This window comes from Dermacentor silvarum, chromosome 6 (assembly GCF_013339745.2).
Source record: "Dermacentor silvarum isolate Dsil-2018 chromosome 6, BIME_Dsil_1.4, whole genome shotgun sequence".
In the NCBI taxonomy this organism is placed as follows: Eukaryota; Metazoa; Arthropoda; class Arachnida; order Ixodida; family Ixodidae; genus Dermacentor; species Dermacentor silvarum.
The window spans coordinates 117082877-117108321 of record NC_051159.1 but is presented as its reverse complement, the minus strand read 5'-3'; the positions used below and the strand labels follow the sequence as shown (position 1 = coordinate 117108321).

The window sequence follows — 25445 nt, the reverse complement described above, 5'->3', positions numbered from 1 at the left end:
ATTGAAAGTATTCAGCATTCGCACCTCTGGATTCTTTGAAAATTTTAAAACCGCAATAGCACGAAAATATGCCTTATTGCAGTATTAAGGTGCGTACGGGCTAGCCGCCTCGTTTTTTATGCAGACAGCTTTCTGCTGCATGAGATGAACTTCCAAGAGTCGAGTTATTTGGTACTGCTGCACGTTGTGCCATTCCCTTTGCCTAGTGTGTGTCTAGTGTTCGTGATACATAGGACCATTAAAAAATAAACGCTGTAGGCCTTACGTTCTGATTTAAAGCCGTCACTTTGTGGCGTTCCTTGCAGAAAGGGCAAGAGGGAAAGCGTACATCTGGCGACACATATATGGTGAGCCTCGACTTAACAGTGATTCGGGTAAGTGCATTTATTACAATGCTATGCCTGGATTCCAGCCATCCTTATATTATATTTTGATATTGCAATGCCGAAATCTAATCCCAAATTATCCATCATATCACATAAGAGATAGATGCGGCATTTGAATCTGTTAGGTCAAAGGGCATATTTAAATTACCTGCTTGGAATGATTACAGGGAGAGCTACGCAGGCACAAGTGAAATAACAGTATAGCCTTTAATAACCTAACAGACACACGCATAATGTCTAACATTTGCCTTCTTTGTTGATTCTGATCGAGTCATGTGAGCAAGACGATTCAACATGCAATTTGGATAGCTTTCACGAGAGACGGCACATTCCAACGGGCAACAGAAACGGTGGTATAGTGACGTAGATTACCGGCATTATGCGGAGCAAGTTCACCGCCATTTTATTGCGCCCATACATCAGGCGCGCGTAGCTTTCGCAGTATATATTCCCTATAGGTACAACGTCTTGCGGAGATCTTGGAGCACACTCAAAAATGAAATATAATAATAGCCGTGTTCTGAACGTTGCCTTCTTCGTTTAGTAATAAAAGAAGTGGCCCTCGCAAAAAAATGGCATCTGTTGTGGCAGAGGACAGAAGAAAAATGCGTTGGACATAGATGGGCATTGCTTGGTACTGTAGGTAAGCCCGGCGCGGTCATAATATTAAGCCGTCCTCGGAATGGCATTGGAAGGTTATTTCTCATTGGTGTCATTTGCTGAAGTATACCGCCTACCCTTCGGGCGACCCTTAAAGATGACCCTTAAAGCCTACAAATTAGGAAGGTAGGCAAAGAACCGAGCCACCAAACACAGAACGTATTAAGGGTTATGCAGCACATGAGCTCTCATTTGAAACTTGACATCCATTGTCACAAAACTCAAAGTATGCCCGCGCAATGCAAATGTATCTACAAAACTACGCGTTCCTCTCGAGTGGCGTTGCTATTGCCTCTCTTTTCATTATTGTGTCGATAAATTAGTCAACGTCAGCAGACGTGACTCGCACATTAATTCTCTCGTAGAGAGGAAAGCCAACTTGGCTAGTGATATATCCTCACGGGAATATATATATATATATATATATATATATATATATATATATATATATAGATAGATAGATAGATAGATAGATAGATAGATAGATAGATAGATAGATAGATAGATAGATAGATAGATAGATAGATAGATAGATAGATAGATAGATAGATAGATAGATAGATAGATAGATAGATAGATAGATAGATAGATAGATAGATAGATAGATAGATAGATAGATAGGCATTGTCATTGTCAAAAAAATACCGCAATTTAAGATAAGCTGCACTGAAGTGTCCCTTCGTCGTCAGTGCTACGTTGAAAGTATTAAGCGTGCCTACGCAATGTCTGAAACCTTCTTCTTTCTGTTTCAGTTTCTCTAAGTTGGGAAAGAATATTGCAGCAATGAATCTAACTAAGGCTAGAAATTATTTGGCGGCTCCGTCTCGCCTTATAACAAGACTTGTTTTTGCACTAGTTCCTTCGGACATAGTGGGTTAGTGCTAACGGGAGGTGTCTGCGCTATTATATACGTAATAGTGTAGTGCAATGGTTATTAAATGAACGTGCTCTTGAAATATGAATGCAACGTTCAAATCTTCATTTTTATTAAATCCATGCCCCTTTAGGAAAATGTCATAGTCAGCACATTTATATGAAAAAAAAAAAAACACAATTTAGTTTGTAGTTCACAGAACACTAGCAGGACTCCCTTTTTTTTTTTAGTTTAACAAGTCAACTTCTTGTCCAAGTGAGCATTTTACTGGTACTATAAACACCTACGCTTCGCCTTTTAACTACTTGCTTTGTACGGAGCCGTTGCAGATAGGATAACTTCTGTGGGTCACAACTTTCATGAGCGAAAATGTCGCTTTCGCGCTTCTCCCGAAACTTTCGTGCTGACTGCCGTTACTTTTGCTTCAAAGGTCTCGAGTGACGGCGAAAACCCCTTGTCCCTTGAAGAAGGCACTCGGTTCAGCTACAACTTGTACGACTCGTTCAAGAATCCGCCGGAACTCATCGATTTGCATGGATTCGACATCTCGCCTTGTTACAAAGGCAACGATTCGGTGGACGCCTTCCTCGAGGTGAAACGTGAGTGTCATTCGCGAAGTTCGTAGAAACAGTCTGATTGTCAGAGCAAAGCAAGAACCGCACCTGACTTGGATATCAAAACATGGCGCTTCGTGTACACGCTGCCAAGAGACAAGCTTCTCGTACGTGACTCAACTCAACTTGGCATTTGAGAGAAGTTCGTTCTCTTAAATTTAAACCTACACTTTCCTACCTCGTTGAATACCGGCGTACAAATTTGGCAAGATATAACTGTTCCTTTGACATCACAATATTACTGTATTCATTTTTAAGCGGAATGTCAGGCTCTGATCAAAAAGAAAGCAATGGTCAGTTAGTCTCTGTCGACAAATGCTAGTTGGAGTTTGCAAATTTGTCTTTCTTTTTTTTCGATAGGATCTGCATATCAAAAAGGCTTGCACAAACAGAAATATTGAAGCCGCAGTGTGGACGATAAATCACGTTGCTTCTCTCATTCTAACTGCCCCCTCATACCGGTCAGGAATGGCTTCTTTTATTTATTTTATTTTCCCTGGTCCCCTTTGTCACATACCCACTAAAAAGGGATCTTTCAGGAAGTCCGACTCACCTGAGCAATAATAATAATAATAATAATAATAATAATAATAATAATAATAATAATAATAATAATAATAATAATAATAATAATAATAATAATAAACCACTAAAAATGTAAAATTGCCACGCTAGCGAATGAAACACAATAAGTAGGGCATCAAAATCACACCGTTATATATAAAAACGCACTCAAAGCAAGTGTCTTACATTTCACAATATGCTGTAAAGTCAAATTTGTCATTGCGACGTCCTGAACACGAAAAATATTATGAGAGTACTAGATAGCACAGACGCAGAGCAAGGCCAAGCTCTGCGGTGACGAAATTTGGACATACCATCCATAACTGCTGCTCCCCAAGTATTGATAATATGAAGATCGGGACGAACAAGGCTGCAATGCTTACACCCTACTATTCCTATATTACTTGAGAAAACTATTTAAATAAAATGAAGTTGTTCCAATAGCTGCTAAGAAATCAATGGTTCTATTTTCTTCCTCAATTCTTATGATGCTTTCTTCATTCGGTGAGCCACACAGGACCAGTAGCATGACTTTCAAGAAACTGCAATATCTACTTAGATGCCTGAAAGAGGAAAATTTTAGTGGCACTTACTTGATGTGATTCAATGTAACTCAGAAATTGCATATCACTATCAGTGTTCACAAAACTGCGTGTGGACCTAAAAGCATCCGCTGTAGCAATGAATAGCAGACATCAGTACACAACGTTCAACTTACTGCTTCGATAAGAAACACCGTAACAATGTTCCATTGTTTCACGTACGAGCACAGATGCGAACTTCTCAGAAGAGCATTCCTGATAGTCTATCACGGAATACCTGATAATAATAAGCCATTCAAATGAGTCTGGCAAGACACGGAGTGCCAAGTAGACAAGCTAATCGTCGTATTGTTGAGTTACTCAGTTTTGAGGCATTGATAACATCAATCAAAATTTAAAGAGGCATCATGAAAGCATAATGTTTCCCATATTTCAGCGATAGCGGGCGATATGACCCAAACTAACACTGACTCACGCACATTTTTCTATAAGAATAATGGAAGGACATGGTCTGAAATTCCGGAGCTTCTTCGTAGAATCAGACGATTTTATTGAACGCATGTTGTTTTCAAACTTTCGGTGTGGCGAGCCGTGCACTTTTATTTCTCTCACTTCAGTTTCAGCTTCTGACTATTCCACGCTGTCTTCATCCTCTACACTCAACGACCCTAAGTTTCTGTCTGCTTGGCGTAGAGCGCTCGACCAGGCGTCCGTTCTCTCGGACCACTCCTTGCGCATCACGCGCATTAAAGGGGTAAGCATTCGCAAAAGGCAGCACAATCACAGCGCTATAAAAACGCAGCAAAACGCAGCGCATCAAATGGGTAAGCATACACGAAACGCAGCACAATCAATAATTAAAAAGTGCTGAACTGAGGTAACGTATGACGTTTTGAAAGAAGCTGGGAGAGGGCACCAGACATAAGTTTACAGGAGGTAGTGCTCCTCTGTACTCTGCTCTCTACGTGTGCCTATAGCGTATGGGCTTCCTATAAATCTCTGAAGTAAAACGCTGACTTCCTTATCTCCTCATTTCGCGTGATTTGTGCATCTGTTACGTCGATTCAGCTGTATTGTTGCCGACTTTATTAGGCATTGATGCACGCAAGTAGCTCGCATAATACCTGGTGTAACACATTATTCTTTAATGTGTGCTATCTTTAAACGCCCCCTGTTTCAGAGAGTTCAGACTCTTTTTCGAAGGTCTAAACGCCGACCATTCGACTAGATCCATGAATGTTTGAAATCATGCATGAAATGGTCACACGGAAGAGGCCGAAGGGAAGGCTAACTCGCTTTATAGTTAATGCAGAAATGCTCGGCCAGTGAGCCCGGAAGCCACATGTTCTGAAGCCATAGGACACAATTAACCCTTAATTTTTTAATGTATTAGCGGAGATTTGACAGAACTACAGTGCACAGTTAATGCAGTGGCAACTACTGAAGTGCTCATTCTTAAATGTTGGCTCTGCTATACTTGTACCTGCAGTAAGCGGTGCTCGAAAATTCGGCGCCGATTACGTAGTTCAGGCGCCTGCAATACGCGACGGAGAATACGCAATAGCGTATAGTACGATGCACCACGCAGCCGGTCGCTGCGTGGTGCGATGTGTACACCACCTTTTGAGCTGCGTACATGTATAAGCTAGCTAGCGCTCCACGTGGCGGATTGATAGCCTTTCAGCTGCACTCGACTGATTGCGAAAATCCAACGTGTACGACTGATTGCGAAACTCCAACGTGTACTTTTCTCCGGTTTAGATTCCTACTGCTGGCTACCATATGTCTGTTCCTGACCCTATTTAGAACCTAGTGAGCGTGTCCTTCTATTACTTCGGCGATGTAATCAGAATAAAAAAAATTCTTTAAATCCGGCTGGCCCAGGCTGAGCCACTCCCACTATCTCATTGCAAGGCTACGCCCGCCTAGAGAGCTAATATTTCAGAAAATGTTGAATAAGCTGAAGAAAACAGTGTTTCTTTTTAGAAAAAAATTGGAAATAAGCTGCTTCACACTATCCATCATAATTGTGTACCCTCTACAGGCAAATATTATGATCAGACTGTCAATGTATTTTATTCTAGAAATGCGAGTTTAAACTTATCTGCCGACTTCAACTTAACATCAAAACGTAAATTTTCTGCTAACACGTTTTGAAACACAAGCACGTAAAACTAAAAGCTAGCCCACAGCCATTGTTGGTACCACTGCATGCGCTTGGGGACTTCTTGCGCAGAAAGGGGACTTTTGGTGCCCGTTGTACTCAAACTTTTGTTTGAACTTTACGTTGTTTCGAGGGGCTAGAAATCGTGGCCAATTTTTCAGATGCTCAAGCAAAAATAAAACTGAAAAAAAATATTTTTCCGAATATTTTTATTTCTACGTCCGCCTACACTTCCTTCCATCCTCTGCTTTCTCTAACATTTAAAACAAGCGAAACAAAAACGCAAGCCAAGCCAATTAGCCAAAAAGATGGGGACTGAATTTTTCAGACAACTTAAGTGAAGGAATCAAGCAGGTAAATTTTTTCTAGCGCACGGGTAATCCCGGCTTGAGAAGCAAATGTCCGCTGCAGGCTTTGCCTTGGCGCACAAGGGTTGCACCCTAAAGAAGTTTTTCAAGAAACTATAACGAAGAGGTCTAATTGGGCTCGTCATTTGCTTCGCCATCTGCTTAATGTAAAAACGTCTTATTCAGGATATCAAAATTTAATGCTGAGCTATATCCTACCTTTTAATAATCCGCACTTGTAACATACATGCAGTTCCTTTTGCCGCTTAAGAAGAAGAGCAAAATGAGGAATTGTTCAACTGCAAAGATTTCATGCATATTTGCACACACACTGCATTCCTAAAATTTTGCCAGCGATATGTGCAAGTGATGCTCCTCTGCGAATTGCACGCGATGCTAAAATATTCTTCAACAAACTGCTGTACTCAATAACGTGACATGTCATTGGTAGTACTTTCTTTTTTTCTTCAAAGATTTGGATAAAGTATGTCCTTTTTCCGTTCAATCAAAGTGGATGCTACAGCGTGGAAATCGGCGCTTGTTGCAATCATTTTGCATCCTCTCCTGCACTTATTTTCTTTCTGTGTTCACATTTTCCTCATGCTTGTTGTTTTTACTCCATTGACAGTATTTCTCGCAAGATAACACGCTCTTTGTCACGTTCGTGTTGCTGGACCGATTTCCTGCTGACGCGAAAGTAGGAATTGAGGATACACAAGTCAGCATCGAGGAAATGAAACAAAACTTGAACAAATCGGTCAGCCAAGGCAGCCTTGGAATTACGTTCAAAGGGGTAAGCTGTACGATACTCCTTTCTTTCTTTTTGCATTGTAAAATCATAAACCCATCTTATCACTCGTTGTCCTCCATGTCAAATTCTATTGTCACCTCTGGCCCGTGCGTACAAAACTGACAACCATAGGTGGACAGAGTAAGCCGATAGGAAGCCTCAACCTCACTCACAAATATTTTGTCAGGCTATGTACTCACTCCCACACATGTGTTCTCACACCCGTCGGCAATCACTCATGTTCCTATAGTCACGCCTACCAATACTCACCTATACTCGCTCGTGTTCTTAGTGACTGCCATTCAAACTACACCGGCACCGCCCAGGCTCATACTCGATCGTGTCTAATCCCCCTCACGGGTTCTCACTCACGCGCATACTCACTTCTGTTCAAACTCGCCGACAGTCACTCACGTCTGCTCAAACTCACCGTCATCGACTTTCATTCGTTTACTCATGTTAACAGGCACTCGTTCAATCACGTCCGCTCAATGTCACCCGCACTCACTCCAATATACACCCCTGTCCATTCATTCACTAAAGCTCTATCTCACGCCTGTGAAATTAGTGCGTAGTGACTAGGAGTCTGTGTACTCGTGGTTGAGAATGCCGATCTATGCTCACAGCAGCATTGATTACTTATCATCAGGGTGTACGGCTGAATTTAAATTGCGCTGTATTAGCCGCAACATTCGTGTAAATTGACATAGTAATTGTAAAAATTATTGTACAAATCAAAATTGCACATATTAAAGTTCTTGATAACAACTATACATTACGCATGATTCCATTTTGCTGCTCAGTGCTATAGGTCTTGTATTCGATTTCGAGCCGCAGGGGTTGCTTTTCGGCAGGGGCGTAATGCAATAAAGCTAGCGCGCCGAGCTTTGGGCGCACGTTAAATAATTCTGGGCCGACAAAATTATTCTGAGTTCACCTCTAGGGCTCCCTCATAGCCCCTACGTATAGCCACGAGACAATAAATCTACATATGTAGTCTCAATATGGCGTTTCTATTTCTTCTTCTGATTGCAGCGACGGTTGGTGTACTTAATGTGTCGTATTAGATTTTTCGAATGCGCGGCGAATGTCCGGAGGAGGAGGAGGAATAAACTTTATTTTTGTACAGCAGATTTGTGAGGCCTAGGCCTCTCTACCTAGATGACGGCCTCGAGCCCTTGGGCTCTGGCGGCATCTTCGGCCTGCTGGATTGCCTTAAGTTGGTCTTCCGGTGCAGAGCTGAGAAGCGCGGTCTCCCACTGCTCTCTGGTCTTGTGCGTTTTATTCTGTGTGGGTGTCCCAGGACAAGCCCAAAGCATATGTTGTAAGTCCGCCCTTTCTTGACAGAATCTGCATCTATCGGTGTAAAGTTCTGGATAGTAACGGTGGTAGGCCACCGGGTTCGGATATGTTTCTGTTTGCAAGAAGCGCCATGCTGTCGCTTGCCGTCTACTTAGCGAGGAGTGTGCCGGAGGGAAACGGGCCCTGTCCAATTTATAGTGTTTGGTCATTTCGGTAAAGCTAGTCCTCCGGTCTCTCTCCGTTCCCAGTATTCGCGTGTCACCTGCTCGGTCCGTCAGTTCTCGAGCCAGGTTGTGCGCTATATCGTTCCCGGGAAGGGAGGAGTGTGCGGGTGCCTATATAATGTAAACATCTCGATCTTCACGATAGTTGGCTACAATTCTTAGCGCTGTCCGGGTCAGAAACGTTTTTCAGCAGGACAAAGAAAGAACAAAGAAGAAACACAATTGTAGCAACACGGCCCTCATTTCACATCAGACTGGCTAGATCGAACTCAAAGGCCTAAAGACTGCTATCCTTGCTCTTTCTGCTTGAGCACAGGGCGTAAAGACATTTTTTCTTATCCCGTGCAACCTCTTATACTTCGGCAAATGCGGGTAATTTCCTCACGGACCCCCATGTTTCAGAGCGTATCAGAAGATTCCTGGCTACTAAGAAATTACGATATATCAACTGTTGATATTAAATGTCCTACAAGAACTAGCTCAGAAGCGGCCACGTGATACTGAATGTAATCGAATCTATCTACGCATCTAGACCACAAAGCACTTCATACGTTATGCAGTAGTTCGTAGAAAAAATGACACTGACCAGCTGTTGTAGTGAACATGCTTAGCGAGGGCGTCCTGCCAATGACAAACACGTTTCCTGAATGGACAGCTTTGAGAATTTTGCCGCCGATAACCGCGAAAGAAATTGTCTCTAAATAAACAGCGATGTTTTAAAGTGCATTTTCGGTGCTGCCTGTGCTCCGTGTAACGTCTGATTGAGAGAAAGAATGCGTAGCATTGTGGGAAGGTTAAACGGAGGTATACTCCTGATAGGCTGCCCTCCATGACGGGAGATGTAAGGGATCACAAAGAGAAATCTGAGGAGCAATAAGAACAAAAAGTTCACACACAGTATACTGGGGTAGCACGCAGTGTTTCTAAGAGTCTATCATGTTAAGCTCGTAGGCTTCAGGAACTGGACTTTCCTTTGGGAGCACTGACCTTCAAACTTCTGCTCTCATAGTAGATGGCCGTCCAGGCTGTCAAGCACGTCGCACGTCGCACATCACATATCTCTTTTCATTATTGCGTGGAGAACAATGACAAGGTACTCCGTGGTAGGTGCGCGTATCGTAGGTGGGTTTGTCGGTTGTTCCAACGAAACAGGAATAAGAGGGGACAAATGCGACAGCTATAGCCAGAAACACCATAGAATGTTATTTTTTTACACCATTTTAACTCAAGTGGCCGTCGTGAGAATTGCGGGAAAAAGAACGTAGGCGAGTAATTGCCGCTACATAACAGGTTGCGAGAATTTTAGAAAGCTAAGTGAAGTATCAGTAGCGCACCCAGGATCTCTGCCAAGGTAGGGGGGGGGGGGGGGGGAGCACTTTGCATAATATGCAATTTCCTTGCTTTAGCCAGAGGAATCCAACAGCAAATAAAATGCCTAATAATATAATAATAATAATGACACCAAGGATGATGACGATGTTGATTTCTTCAGCGTTTGTGAGTGAATAAATACAAGGCAGTGCTACAGTGTTTTTGTTAATCAGGACAATTCGACCTCAAGCCACCTCCTGAATTGTAATGACAATGTCAACAAAGCACTGAAGTCAGGTCCACGTTGAATTGGTGGGGCTGGACGCGGGGGGGGGGGGGGGGGGGGGTTACAACACCCGCACCCCCCCCCCCCCCCCCGCCCGTCGGTGCGCCACTGTGAAGTATGGAAACAACAGTTGCCACCGCGAAATTTGCTGCCAGAGTTCCTTTACCCTTAGAGTGCAATGAAGTTCAAATGCATGACCAGGTGGCCCGCTAAGGTATAAGTACTTGAAGATCTGACGGCTGAGCCATCAAATAAAGTCTGACAGGTATCTTTCAGACCAGTGATATCAGACTTGTGTCAGGTATCTCACCACTTACAGAATGTTTCGCTCATCACGGGCTGCATACCTGCATACTCGAGTAGGGCGGGCAGAGTTAACCAACGCCTTGGTATTTGAAAGGAGGATATAGGGACTGAAGACAAATCTTACGATCGTTGCAGAATGATATCACTCTGGCTGCGTGTTGGAAACCCTTAGAATGCAGCCTCCACGTGCCAGTACAAAGCAGGAAGCCATCTTATCTGATGCAGAGGCACCTAACGGGTGTACGGATGATTTACGCTGTGTAGTGAAAGTTGTCTACCCTAATGTATCTGATGAGAAGGAAGTAGTGCCCGGTGACGTGTCATTATGCCAGAAGGTGACAAAGAATGTGCAGGGCCGCATTAACGAGACCAATCAAAGGGCACTTACGCCATGGTTTACTTGTTGTGCGTCGCTATACAACCCGCTTGCAGTGTTAATAAGTAGACAGCCGTAGCAAAGCACACCATCAGTAACTCAGAACAAGCTCGTCTTCAGAAGGGCACTCGTCCAGAACACCCGCTGGATATTGACAAGCACGTTGAGTGAGTTCTGATGGATACACGCTTGTTCTGGATGTCGCGACAGCTGGCCAGGATGGCGGTGAAGGGGTGGGGAGGTTGTAAGCGATGATGCTGAAACGAATTACAACGTAAGCTGTTATGGGCTCATTCCAATAGCCGTTTCGGGTCGCGATGATGCCTCCGCCGTAACCACTATCACCGGAAATGCGAAAAAAGTACTCGATTCCCTCCGGGATTCGGACCCACGCCCGCTGCGTGGTAGTCAGATAATCTACCACTGAGCCACGTAAGCGCTTGCTATCGGGCAGTAGAAAAGGCCCTATAAGGCAAGCGCGCAGGGGCAGATGACCCGAGCCTCCGCCAGTATGGTGGCACCTTGTAGGTAAGGTGCCTACAAGCGCAGCGTGCGCAGTAGCAGACGACGAGATGCGATTCAGACGAGGCGCGCAATCAACGCGATCCCGGGCTGCCCAAGCTGCCGAGCCTCCGCCAGTATGGCGGTGCCATCTAGTTAAGGTGCCTGCAAACACAGCGTGACCGACATGTAAGTTGCAGTTGTAAGGCTTGATCGGGTTCAACAGATTGCTGTGCAGGGAGCACGCCGGGTGGACAGTTCAGATCGTTCTCGTCAAAACGAGGCGAACAGACTGCCGCGAAGACCTTGTTGTGTGTGCTGCCCAAATTGGAGCTACTCTTGAGCCGCTCCACCAGCTTACGCTGTGACTGTGCTGCGTGTGCCGCGCAGACCTGTGACTTTTTTTACATAAAGATCACAAAGAACACTGTCAGCAGAGAGGCTGTTAGGTTTGTCTTACAAATAACAAAAAATGCAGTTCATAAATACAGCTTTTACATAGTTTAATGTTTTAGTCTGTATTGAAGCAAATATTGTCATTTTTCTTTTTGGTTTCATCATGCTACTTGTAACATTGAGATCGCAAGTACAGCTGCAATTTAAGCCCCCTGTTATACCAGAGTCCTTTAGTACTGTTTATTCATTGCGTGGGGTAATCGCGCTGTTATGCATTAAACCAAGAACAACTTCGAAATATGTGGAACACACCCCACACAGGGCGGAAACTAAGAATTGTTCCAAATAGTTGTCAGTTCGAACTGTATGGCGTGCGTTCGGTCCTGTTTCAACGTCGTTGTTGGTTTTCTTTAAAATATCCCGTTTTCACATGCAATTGAAAGCACAACGCATCTGCAATGCCGGACAATGTGACCGGCACCAAACAAGTGTCCGACAGCAATAAATAAAATTACGGCGAGTAAAATGTGGTACCACAGCTGCGTGTCATGCTTATTAGTATCGTCGGCATGTCGCTCTTTCAGGTGAACCTGACCGCGTCGTCTTGGGGCTTCGGACTGCCCCTTACGCCGAAGCCGCAGCCTGCGCCTCCATTAACAACCACGACGCCTGTCACCCCACCAACGACCGCTCGAGCGATAACTACTCATACCGAGGAAGTGACAACTCCGGGTGAGGAAGTGACAACTCCGGGTGAGGAAGTGACAACTCCGGGTGAGGAAGTGACAACTCCGGGTAAGGAAGTGACTACAGCGGCGTCTTCGAGCGCGACTTCCTTCTGCCAGGGCCCCCACCACCCCTTGGGAGATCATCACCGACCGTGGGATTACGGACGATGAGCCCCATGATTGGGACACTACAACGTCTACGTACGACATCATAACCGAGCTTCCGGTGGCCTACTCCACCTTTGCGACGCGCTATTCTGCTGGAGTAGTCGGGGGCACGACGGCGGGACTCTTCCTGCTCGGAGCGCTGATTGGGGCGTCGGCTACCTACGCGAAGAGTGCGTTCTTTCCAACCGCTTCGCTTCCCACGACGGTGTTTCACTGAACACCGAAATCTCAGTGACCGCGCAGACACTCCAGCACAAGAGGGCCAATGGTTGCCCCGCTGAATTGTTCATTCATGACGTAAGGAAACTGAATCACACAAAAAACGTGCACTTTAATTTTCTGTTGTGCATAATACGCGATGCTCTGATCTAGATTTAGTTATAGGGGATCATGTCGATAGGTAGGAACCACGTGCTTTCTGGCATTCCACTTCGCTCATGTATGTACAGTGATGAAAAATACTCGGGAAAATGCTGGCTAACATGGGCGACAATGGAAAAAACAAAAACAAATAGTGAATGACGCGATGCCAGAGGTTAACGTGAGGCGCTGCGCTGCAGGGATCTATCCTGACTTCCACGTAATGCGCTTGCCTTAACTTGTGCAATACTCGTGGCAGATAAGTTTGCGGCACTCGATGCAAGATGTGCTAAATGCCTAAATCTTTTGCTGCAGTACGCTGCTCTCTTCTTCGTGTCATATAATCACAGGCCACTGCTGCTGCCCATCTGTGAGCCTTGGTGCCATGATTTGCTCATAGGAAGCAAACTGGCGTTGTTCTTCTTTCGGGTCCAGTTCCCAGTCCAGGTTGAGTAACACAAAAAAGAGCATTGGAAAGGTTGAAGGATTGAAACGATCCCGATGAAGAAGAAATAAATTGCAAATCCGTAGAGGCTTGGGCTAGTCGGTATATACTTGACAGGGGAACAGCGCAAAAAACACGACAGACAAGAAGGGAGACACACACCAGCGCTGTGTCTCCCCTTCTTGTCTGAGCGCTGGTGTGTGTCTCCCTTCTTGTCTGTCGCGTTTTACAGTGAAAGCTGTATATGGCTAGGCGAAACGCAAAACCGTTCGTCCCATGTTTCGCTAAACGTCTCCATTGGCTGCGCCGTCAGTTACGTCGTTCTCTACGTCGAATCCAAGCGCGCGCGCCATTGGCAGCACAGTTAGTGACGTCGTTCTCTGCGTCGTACCCAAGCACGCGCGCCTGATCTGCCCGCCACACCGACTCCTTGCCTCGCCGTTGTCGCATGCCTTCGATATTTTGAGCTAGCTCGGCGTCGTGGTTAGCAGCATCCGCCCGCGATTGGCGCTTGTGCTCCACTTCGCGATTTCAAAGTGGGCGTTTCGTCGCAGCCGAAGCCAAAGTGCCACTCGAGAAACTCCCGCCGAAAGCGGGCGTTGGCCCCGGCGAACGTGTTCCCAGCATTGCCACGTTAACCCTGCTCGGCCCGCAACGCCGCCTCCTCGGCTCGCCGTTGTCGCATGCGTTCGATATCTGGAGTTAGCTCGGCGTCGTGGTTAGCAGCATCCACCCGCCATTGGCGCTTGCGTTCCACTAGAAACTCAAACATGTAACCAATAATTGACAAACGCTTCAATACAGCATAGGGACTAACCCACCGCTAAACATCTGGGCCGCACGTTTCAGCTTCGCTGGTTAACCATCTGTACGGAGTGCTTGGGCGGTGATTTTTTTTTGTGTGCTCTTCCCCTGTCAAGTATGTACCGACTAGCCCAAGCCTCTACGGTGTTGCAATTTATTTCTTCTACATCGGGCTCTTTTCAATCCTTCAATCTTTCCATTCCACTTTTTTTGTTACTCCAACTCTCCTTATATATCTAACACTCCTCCGTGTACCCGCGCTCTTGCTCGGGGCGGTGTCGCCGCCTACGAGCAGAAAAGAGAAGTACTACATTATGACACTAACGCGCACCGACAGTGAACGCTTCGGTGGTCTCAGCACTACGACGCCTCGATGCCAGCATTCGAAGGGACGCTGGCATCAAGAAGCACTACCAACGCCACCTAGGTGGCGTTCACCGTACTCAGCACAGCGGAGCGTGGCCAGATTAGCTCTGAAAATGTTTCTGAAGTTGATCGCGGAGGCTGCAATTACGACGCGCTGTACGCGCTGATTTGACTCGGTGACGATTCAGTTACGTGCTTTGTCTTGCGCGTTGTATTAGTGTGTCAGTTACGTGCTTCGTCTTTCGCGTTGTGCTAGCGTGTGCAGCGTAGTGCAGCTTCCATATGCACGAGGGTGCTCATGGTCATCGACGTTGGTAGTCGTGATGGAGGAGACGTGCCACCAGGCGTCAGCGTGGGTGCATCAACGCCTAAGGGCGCTTTAGCCACAAAACACCAATAGACATTATATATCAATGTGCAATAAACATTACACTACTTCTGTGAAGACACGTTTCACTTTCGTGTTCTATACCGATTCCTATATAAGAGGGATCAACCACATTTCTTTCTTTCACTTTGCAGTAGTTCTGCTTTACAGGTACGTGGACATTATACATAGAAACTATATAGCGTGGTCATTAGAGAGGTAAACGTCAAGCAAAACGATTATTTGGCTACAAAATTAAATAGCGTTAGGAATCAAATCGAGCTAACAAACAGATGGGAAGTATTGATTACAATACTGATTAAAAGCGACACCACAACGCCATGGCGCTTACAGTTCAACCACGGCCGCCACTTCTCGCTGCAGCCACCTAGATAGGTCTATCCCGCCGTTCCCAATGTTCTTTTACTTTACATTGTCATCAGCAGTAGAGCGCCATCTCTTAACATTGTGTTAAATTTGTACTTATGCACCAGATGGCTTTGCATTTCAGAATTCCTGTAACCTCCAGAATAATGTGAGGTTAATGTGATGGCGGTAGGCTATACAAAAGCTTTAAGGGACGTCTATGAACGGGGATTCTGCCAGCAAGAAGGCTTCTCCTTCACTTCGTACTTCAGAATTATGTGAAGTGAAATCATTGACAGGGCGTCGCAAATAAAGATATTTTTTCTCCCTCTCTCCTTGTATATTTCAATCTGCTTCAAGGTGTACAGCAGAAAAAATTGGCTGTTGGTTAACTCAGTTATACCTGGGTGCGCGTAGCCAGAGGAACGGTTAAACTTATTGTTTAGCTTGGTTGTCTCTACGGTTACATCTTTATCGTTTAGCTTCGTACGTCTGAGTGTTTAGGTTTGGTTATTACCTCTCGTTAAGTTATGGTTACACTAAAGACTAGACATTTTAAAAGTGTAACGCATTTATTTTGAAAGTCTTCATCTTGTTGTTTAATTGCCACAAACACGGCGCGATGGTCAATGAGGCGGGAGGATACGGGGTTGTCGTCCAGTGACTTGAACACGTTTCGGGTGCTATCCTCATCTGAATCCACTCGACTGGCCGCTTCGTACTTACGACGCTTCTCGATGCGTGCGGCTCGTTCTTCCTCCGTCTCCTCGGCTCGCTGCCTTCTCTTGGTTTCGTTCCGACGACGAAGCCTAGCTTCTTTCAGTCTCTCCGACTCACTTTCCATATCTGCCGACGAATGCCACCAAGCCACCCCTTCTATATATACGATGCAACGCCGGCTCCTCCTCTGTTGCAATGCGGTTTCACCGGCTCCTCCTCTGACGTCATGCCAGATGCAAGCGGCGTTCCTTGCAACATAACTGCGGTGGCGCGTCACCGCGCCGTGGTAACTTGAGCATACGACGCCCGATGGCGCGGCGAGTGGCGCTGCCAGCTGCGGCGGTTGCCAGGCAACAGCTCAGCTCGCGGTGCGGCCACCGGCCACAGCAAAACGGCGAGAATATGGCCAAGGTACTACTCTCGCTACAAAACAATATCGATTTCCATTAGTGCTTATACCTGCCTGAAACGGCGCCCGGGCCGTCTGCCCTCTCTGCCAATTTTAACCCGAGAGCGTTTAGGGCCCGGTGTCGCAGAAAATCCGGCGTCGGCAACCGGCGTCCGATCGCGGGTGGCGGAGAAAATCACCCAACCACATCGACCGTGCAGGCCCTCCACGTGGTGCAAGGTTTTGGTGAACAAAAATTGAATTTCTCACAGTGAAATCCGTCAGACAAATGGTAAAGTACGACTTTCCTATTCGCCGTCGGAGTCGCCGTCGGATTGTTTACCAATCGGCGTCGAATTGTAATTCAATGTACGAGAAAACCTAATTCTGCTACGAGGAAACTCAAACATTTTTACCCGACCTGCGCGCGTCGGGGCAATAGCAAACAATAAAATAATAAAGAAGGTGCTAGGGCCTTCACATTTTAATATAAGACCACTTATATTGCCCCTGAAAAAAAACGTCTTTCCAGCAATGCATTTTAGTTTAAAACTGAAGCCGACTTTAAGGGGATCAGTGTAAGCTTGGTCTTTGTAAGCTGGCTTTCCCACGTTCGGTGTTGCAGTGAATGAAGCCCACTTGCTGTATGCGAACGGGTACCGAAAACGCTATCGCGTTCTACTCTTAAAGGCGAAGCTTAAGCATCCTCCAAGTTTTTTTTTTTTTTATTGCAGCTTCGACTAGTCATTTTACTAACTTTCCCCTCGATTTATGTAATCTTCTACCCGTACGAAGTATTTGTTTGGACTGTTACGAGCGTGGCTTTCGATGACGCACTGAGTGGGAAGTCAGCTCACGGTACGGTTAACGCTTTGTCCGTGCATTCTGTCTCGACCTTTGCGCTGTTACTCCACTGAGCTTTAACATGCACCTAAGAGCCCAAATTAGCACTATTTTGACGTTGACCCGAGTGCGCCCGCTCAGGCTTGGGAGGTTTCTTGCGTGTGTGTTAATTTATCATCCAGACTATAGGTACACGCTACATTCATTTTTTGCACAATTTAAACCCGCTACCTCAATTCGTCTGCTTGTGCTGGCTCTTGAAAATCGCATTGTGCGTTGTAACATCGGCGGTCTCTTTGTCGACGACATAATGGCATGCGTTTATGTAGTCGGCACCTTTAGACAACCTCTGTCACGGAACCGCTGACGACTTTGTTATCATTATATCAGGACTAAGCATGCCGTTGCCCTTTGCTGGGAAAGGTACTGTAACCGCCAGAATGTGCTCCAGATATTAAAAAAGTACTAGACAATCAAACAAACCGTTGAATATGAGGTGCTATTCCACGAAGAGATATATGCGCATTAGAGCCGCCTTCTAGCCACTATTATATCTGCTGGTTTTATGTCGTCACTTATTATTTTGTTACACAGAACAAAGGTGCGTTCACTGGCAAAATTTCGTCAATCGAAATTTCATTGTATATAAGTCGGAGCATCCAGTGACACAAAGCCAGCTGCCAAAAAAGTGGTGTTGCTCGAATGTATAAAATTCACATAAATCATGGAAGCCACTGAGTACAGAGCGCTCTTCCATTAGGAGATTCAAATATTCAAAATTTCAAATACGCATCAAATAGGACTTGCTATTTTACTTGTGTTTTATTTCGAGAATTGACTTTTCAAAATTGTCGAATATTTGATTCTTTCGCACATACAAGTAATGCGAACACATATTGGAGTCTCAAAGAGAGGTAAGGATGGAGATGAGGATGGTTCGAATTGAATTATGCTGCAGAATAGCTGCTGTTGTTGCGTAGGGGCATGAGTTCTTGACCCCGTGTAGCGGGACTCGAACTTGCAACTGCGCCATATTCTCGCCCCCTGGGAAAGCCTCACCTGCGCGTCACGCGCCATGACAGCACCGCTGATGATCCTGTGTGCCTCAACCCTTAACGAAAATTTTATTGCGATAGCAATTATATGGACACTTCAACCGGATTTCTGCCGTCGGCGTCGCCGTCGCCGTGAGGTTCCGTATAGATTCCAAGGGCGATAAAATCGTCGCCGCGCGCCGTATGCGCGAGCGAAAGCGCGCGGGGGACGCGCGCTATCACGGAGGGCGAACGGACGGCGGAAAGCAAACGCGACCGTCCCGCGAAAGGCCGTTGGGGTATGGGAGGGAGGGAGGCGAGGCGGCGCTGTGCTCCGGCGCCAAAGGCGTATCTTACCACTCAATCTCCCACGTGAAAGCAAGAAACGGGAAGAGGGGGGGAGGGGGGGGGGGGCAGCTTCTCCTCTGCCAACAACTTCTCTGCCCGGCGGTCGCCCGCACCGTCTGTTATCTCTACACGGCTCTGACCTGGGCTGTGCATTTGCCGCTCAGTTTCCGTTGAAGCGATAGACCGCGCGAACTTGCGCTTGCTGCCAGCGTTTTGACAGTCGTTGGCTGCGGTCATTCAGTGTGATCTATTCATGTTTGCTTGTGCGCGCTGACACCACGATTGTTAATTCAATTAGTAAGCCAATGTGTCCAAGTTTATGCAGCCGATAAAACTACTATCCCTACTCCGAATAGCGCTCTACTAATTTGCTATCGCAATCGATTCTTCGCCTTTCGGGCGAAACTGCGACATTTTTAATGTGTTTGTCTCTCTCTTTGTATATATATATATATATATATATATATATATATATATATATATATAGTTCATGAGTGAACGCGCTGGGCATATAACTTCTGCTAATTAATTTCCAGTCATTCAGTAAAAGCTGCTTTCCCTTAGATATGCGACATTGTTCTGCTTTATTATGTGGCCATGCAGGCTCCCAATGCAGTCCGCCCGTGCATATCTGTACCCTTTGAAATAGTGTGCATTGCTGTAGTATAGCACTCGTGTACCAGAATGATGAAAACAGACGTTTCTCATTTATAAGCTCCTCGATTGACCCCAGTTAGTCTTCGAAATGGGAACAGACACGAATGTCTAAATTTACATTTGCCTGATTTCGTTTACCTTTTACCTTTAGTACGACCAGAAGCTCTCGGAAATGTTATAGTATGCCCGTTTTCACTATTTTTTGATAGAAACTAAATCACCCAAGAAACTTATATTTGGAGGAAGTTTGGTAAATGTTAGGGGCGATACGCTGCCAATTTTGAGGTCTTTGTGTTAATTAGGAGTTGAATGAAAATTGCTAAACTCCCGTTTTCGGCCTGTTTAGAGCCCTTGTATCAAACGCTAACTAAGTTTCCTCTCCTCCCTTGAAGGCCAAAAATGTTAGCAATAATATATCTTGAGGAAATGTGGGACATTCCATGGATGACAAGTATGTAATATTTCAAGTGTGTAGTTTAAAGTTGTGTTATGAAGATAATCACTGTATGCTCGTTTTCTCCCAATATTCATGCAATATACGGGGCGCGTAGTTCGTTCTCCCGGTCTCCTCGGTCAACTGTGCCAGTCACAGTGTTTACATTTGGTTAACCTAAGAAGGATGTTGTCAGTAACGAACAATTAATGTTTATTGTGTGTAGGTTACTCACAGCCTTTGTATCAAATTATTCATTCAAGTGTTCGGTAGTGCCATACCGCCGTTATCCGCAATGTTTCCCAGAGCTCTCAAACAACTGTAGATGATACAGAGCTTAAGCTTGGTGAGAATATTGACGAATTAGGACCACGCTCGATGACTCGGAAGACCGCGCATGACGCTCAAACGTATTCTTCTTTGGATTAACAGATCGCGAACGTGAAACGGGAGCCGAATCCGAATCGTTAATGATAGAACTATGCCGTACAGAATTAAATATAACCGTTCAGTCGGTGGACATCGAACGTGCCCACCGATTGGGCAAATTCAAAGTAAACAACAATAGGCCGATTACTGTTAATTTTTTATATTTAAAAGTAAAGGAACAAATTCTTCCACATGGTAGGAAACTGAAGGGCACTAAGTACAGAATTTCACGAGATTACTGTCCTAATACCCTATCAGCTAGAAGGCGTTTAGTCGAATTCGCCAAGACACAACCGAAACCGTTCATGCTCCGACACAACAAGCTAATTATTGGTAACAAAGCTTAAATGTTTGATCGTAACACTGAAAAGGTTGCCCCTCGCCCTTTAAGTGCCTAGGCCCCAGAAATGCTAACTCGAAGAATTTCTTTTCGTTTGTTTTTACTAACATTACAAATATTTTACCAAAGCTTGACCCTCTCACTAATCTTGCCGACACAACAGAGTCTGATCTAATCATAATTACTGAAACGTGGCTTAACTCTACAGTATAAGACTGAAATTATGCCATTTTTTAAATTTCATTATCTTCAGCCATGATCGAACTAACAAACGTGGTGGCGGTGTACTCATTGGCGCACATAAATACCTTCAGTATACTGAAATTAAGACATCATCCTCCTCAGAAATTCTGCTCCTCCTGAGTAGCGCCTCTTACCCACCCACAATAATCGCAATCTGCTGTCGCCCCCCTGGAAATGATCCTAACTTTGTTGTAGAATTCGAGGACAGATTGCGTTCGGTCTCTGAATTACATCACCACTCTCAAATATTACTGTTCGGGGATCTTAACTTTCCCGCAATAAACTGACTAACCTGATATCAACAACTTCGCAACAAAGTACCGAAAGTGATTTTGTTAACTCATGCCTAACCTTTGGACTAACGCAACTGTAAGCCACACGCCAAAGCTCTAATTCTTCTAATACGCCCGACCTCATTTTGCCTCTGATCCAGCCAAAGTATATGCAATGACTCATTTGCCTGGCCTTAATGATCATTCCATAAATCATGCATCTTACTCCTGTCAGCTTATACAACCTGCAAAGATAACCAAAGTGATGAGAGTGTATGACAAAGGGAATTACTCGGCAGTTAACTCGGAACTCGCACATTTTGCAGCTTCATTCCACACCAATTTTTCGATAGGTTCTGTTGGCACTAACTGGCTCTTTTTTAAAAACAAAATGCTTCATGTGTTCGCAAAATACGTACCCATTATCACGCTAATAGAAACACCGTCACCCCCGTGGTTTAACGTAACATTAAAGCGTTTTAACAATAAAAATAAAATACCTTTTCGCTCGGCTAAACGGTTAAACAACGCATGCGCATGGAATAAATATTACATTGCAGAAAAAGAAATCGGAACTCTGGCCAACAAAGAAAAACTCAATTTTTTTCCCTAACGCTGCTGACTATGTTAAGAAATAACCCCCCCAAATTCTGGAAGGTTATTAGCCCTAATAACTCTCAGCCATTAGCTCTGTTTGATGAACAAAACCGTAGTATTCCCGATCGCGAAACTTCTGAAAAACTTAACGGTGCTATTTCTTCTGTCTTCACAATTCAACCTGATAACACATTACCTCTCTTCCCTGATTTCGATCATGCAGTCATGCCTGATGTTACTTTTGTCCTTATGGCACTGAGTCACTAATTGATTCATTAAAACTTACATCATGGTCTGGTGTCGATGAAATAAATGCAAAAGTGCTGAAAAACACCAAAAGAACTGTGAGCGCTTTTTTATGTGCTATTCTTCAGCGATCATTGTCATCAGGAGTGCTACCGGAAGACTGGAGAGTAGGCAAAATTGTTCCAGTGCCCGAAAAAAGTCCTCCATCGTTCTGCAGAAGTTATCGTCCGATTTCACTCGCCAGTGTTTGTTGCAAACTTATGGAACATTTTATTTACTTTCAGATCGTAAACTTTTTAGTACCCAATAACCTATTTCATCCAGCTCAACATGGCTTTCGTAAAGGTCTTTCGTGTGACACTCAACTAGCTGTATTTTTTGATGGTCTAAGTTCTAACCTCGACTTGAACGTACCTGTAGATGTCCTTTTCTTAGACTTTGAAAGGTCATTTGACAAAGCTCCACACCAACAGCTACTCCTAAAACTTTACCGTCTCAACATTAATCCATCTGTACTAGACTGGATACGTAACTTTCTCACAAACCGGTAGCAGTTTGTATTTGCTAACTGACACTCGTCAAAACGATCTCCTGTAGTTCCGGGCGTACTACAAGGCACAGAGCTCGGAGCACTACTCTTCCTAATTTACTATAATGACCTTCCTACTGAGATGTCTTCTGATATTCGATTGTTCGCAGTCGATTGTGTAGTCTATCGACGCATAACTAACACTTCAGATATAGATTTGCGTCGATATGGCCTAAAAGGCATTGAAATATGGTGTAACAAATAGCTGCTGTGTTTAAATACTAAAAAAACTCACTAGTTTCTTTCCGTCGCAGACAGCGCCACCAATCAGGAAAATACACCATATACGGCTCCGAAATATCATCCGATGACTCATATACCTTTTCAACTACTCTAACTTGGTCACATAATGCCATTACCATAGCGATTGCCACCAATCGAACCATTGGTTTTCTCCGCCGGAACCAAAGCTTGCTTCCCCATCAGTAACTAACACTTCAGATATAGATTTGCGTCGATATGGCCTAAAACGCATTGAAATATGGTGTAACAAATAGCTGATTTGCCATATCCCCCCTCCCCATCCTTATTTGCTATAACCCCCTTCCTCCCCATCGCTAAGTTTCACCTCGGTAAACAAGCTTCTCATTTGGCGAAAATGAGAAGCTTGCTTTGGGTAATGTTTAGGCAAAGGTCAACGTTTGTGGGTTAATTTGGGTGTTTGCAATAAAGAACGTATTCAATTGCTCCGGAGCGGAATGAGTGTGTTTTATTAGCGTACGTTACATATGTGCTCCCCAAGTTTGAATTTGCATGCTCTGTCTGGGATCCACATCAACATAACCTATCAAATACTCTTGAATCAGTTCAAAGCCGTGCAGCCCGGTTTATTTACTCTGAATATTCTTACCATGCAAGTGTTTCTGAACTAAAAACCCGTGCTGGTATCACTAATCTAGAATCACGACGCCATATTTCTAGACTGTGTCTTTTTCACAAGTTCTATTATTCACCACTTCAAATTTCAGTTATATTACCAGCTCATCGTCAGTCCAGCCGAATTACCCACCGAAAAGCCATGTATCCTCCCCCGCGCAGGCTACCTCCCATCTACGCTCATTTTTCGTGAAAACCGCAAGGGACTGGAATGGTCTGCCTGCCGACGCCACGCACCACTCCGACGCACATCACTTCAAGGCTGTTCTCGAATCTTTGTTTTGTTCAACTCAGCCCATCCCTCATGTAATATCCCATCTCTGGAGCCATTGAGGTATAATAAATAAATAAGTAAATGGAGGAGGAAGGGGCCCGGGGGGGGGCATGATAATTGTAGTGCGTGGCAATATTTTCACGCTTCTGACCTATAATTAGGAGCATTACAATAATTACTAAACAGTCCCATTTTTTTCATGCGTTATGCGATGTTCTTTGTTAGTTTTCAAGGTGTCCTCATTGAAATAAACAAAGCACCTTCCTTATATTTCACGAAAATGAGAAGCTTGCTTTGGGCAAAGTCAACGTTTGTGGGTTAATTTGGGTGTTTGCAATAAAGAACGTATTCAATTGCTCCGGAGCGGAATGAGTGTGTTTTACGAGCGGCGCAAAATTCATACCGCGGCCCTGGAATGATTACCCCTTATGTAATACCCCCTCCGGTGGTCTTGAAGGAAAATAAAATGAACAATAAACTGAAATATGTAACCGAGGTGAAACTTAGCGATGGGAAGGAAGGGGGTTATAGCAAATAAGGATGGGGAGGGGGGATATGGCAAATAAGTATGCGATGTTAACCCTGTATGGGGCGGCGCTACTCTTTGGTAACATATTGTTTGCTACGCTGCGTCCGAGACCCACAGGCTGGTATCTGTTTACTAACGCGCCGAGCGGCTGTTTTGTAAGGCACTTATTTTTCAATGTTGCTTGATCAGGGTTTCTCCTCCAGAGAGCAGTGCCTGCGAATTCATCACCCATGTGTGCACGCGCACGCATCGTATTTTTTAGAAGTTTTGGTAAATGTTTTTATGCCTTTCCTAGCTGCATGCACACAAAAATTACGTACAAAAGAAGAATAAACAAACGGACGCATGAACATCATTCGAAAGCCTTGGCATTCCTTATGCACGTAAATCATTCGAATTCGTGTTCCTGACCGTATGGTAACATGGCAGAATCATGCATAACTTTCCGATTTCTTTTGTCGGGAAGCGTAAGCGTTCTACATTTTTCATTTCTGGCTCTCTTAGCTACAGGCATTTCGTTATGTTGTACAAGATGACAGCAATCAGAAATACAAGCACGAACATCTTTAAAAGCGTAGCTTGGATGGTTGGATGGATGGAAAAACTTTATTGAGAGTCCTGAGAAACGAGATTATAGCGCAGCTTCTCACAAGAAAACTATGCACTCACATTTATGTTTGTGACCGCTTAGGAACGTGGCGCGTTAGTGGTCCTAACGTTCGGACTGTTTCGCAAATGTTCCAAATGGCTCGTTCCAAATCAATGCAGTACAATTTTTTCATGTGTTTGTCGTTCTCTTGGAGCTTCCTTACAAAAACAATTGTTGAAAAGTTATTGCAATAACATTGATCAACGTCAACTAATGACATTGATACTCATTGTGGTATTGTTGAAACATTATTGAGGTTGTTGTTGGCATGTGTTGATAATTCGCCCGGAACATTTTGTCGAAACACTATTGAGGCATGTCAATTTGAGAAATCATTGGGGTATTGTTGAATCCATGTTGTATTTCAATATTGAAAGCCATTTGAGGCATTGCAGATGTTAAGTGGCAACATTGAAAGCCCGTTGAAACATTGTTGGAATGTGTCGCATGTCAATATTGAAAGCCTAATGAAGCGTTGTTGAAGATGTGTTGAGTCTCAACATTGAAAGCCCATTGAAACATAGTTGGAATATGCTGAATGTCAATATTGAAAGCCCATTGAGATATTGTTGGAGCTAAGTTGAACGTCAACATTAAAGAGATCTTGAAAGCTTATTGAATTATACCTCTAATGTACAGGGTGTTTCACTTAATTTGGGCCAAACTTTAAAAATATGCAAATGCTACGTAGCTGGACATCATCAAGATAATGTTGTTTGCGGGCGCTTGGA

At 44.6% G+C, this 25445-nt stretch overlaps 1 protein-coding gene across 3 annotated transcripts in view; it reads left to right on the top strand.

The window, feature by feature from the left end:
• Nucleotides 1-14237, top strand: part of LOC119456849 (uncharacterized) — a 56244-nt gene extending 42007 nt beyond the window's left edge. For all 3 annotated transcript variants that reach the window (XM_049669417.1, XM_049669418.1, XM_049669416.1), the window contains 5 exons: nucleotides 306-374; nucleotides 2351-2519; nucleotides 4258-4394; nucleotides 6780-6944; nucleotides 12228-14237. In XM_049669417.1, coding sequence (XP_049525374.1) covers nucleotides 306-374; nucleotides 2351-2519; nucleotides 4258-4394; nucleotides 6780-6944; nucleotides 12228-12542 — 855 coding nt within the window. In that variant the 3' untranslated portion in view covers nucleotides 12543-14237. The remainder of the gene's footprint in view (nucleotides 1-305; nucleotides 375-2350; nucleotides 2520-4257; nucleotides 4395-6779; nucleotides 6945-12227) is intronic.
• Nucleotides 14238-25445: the final 11208 nt, after the last annotated feature.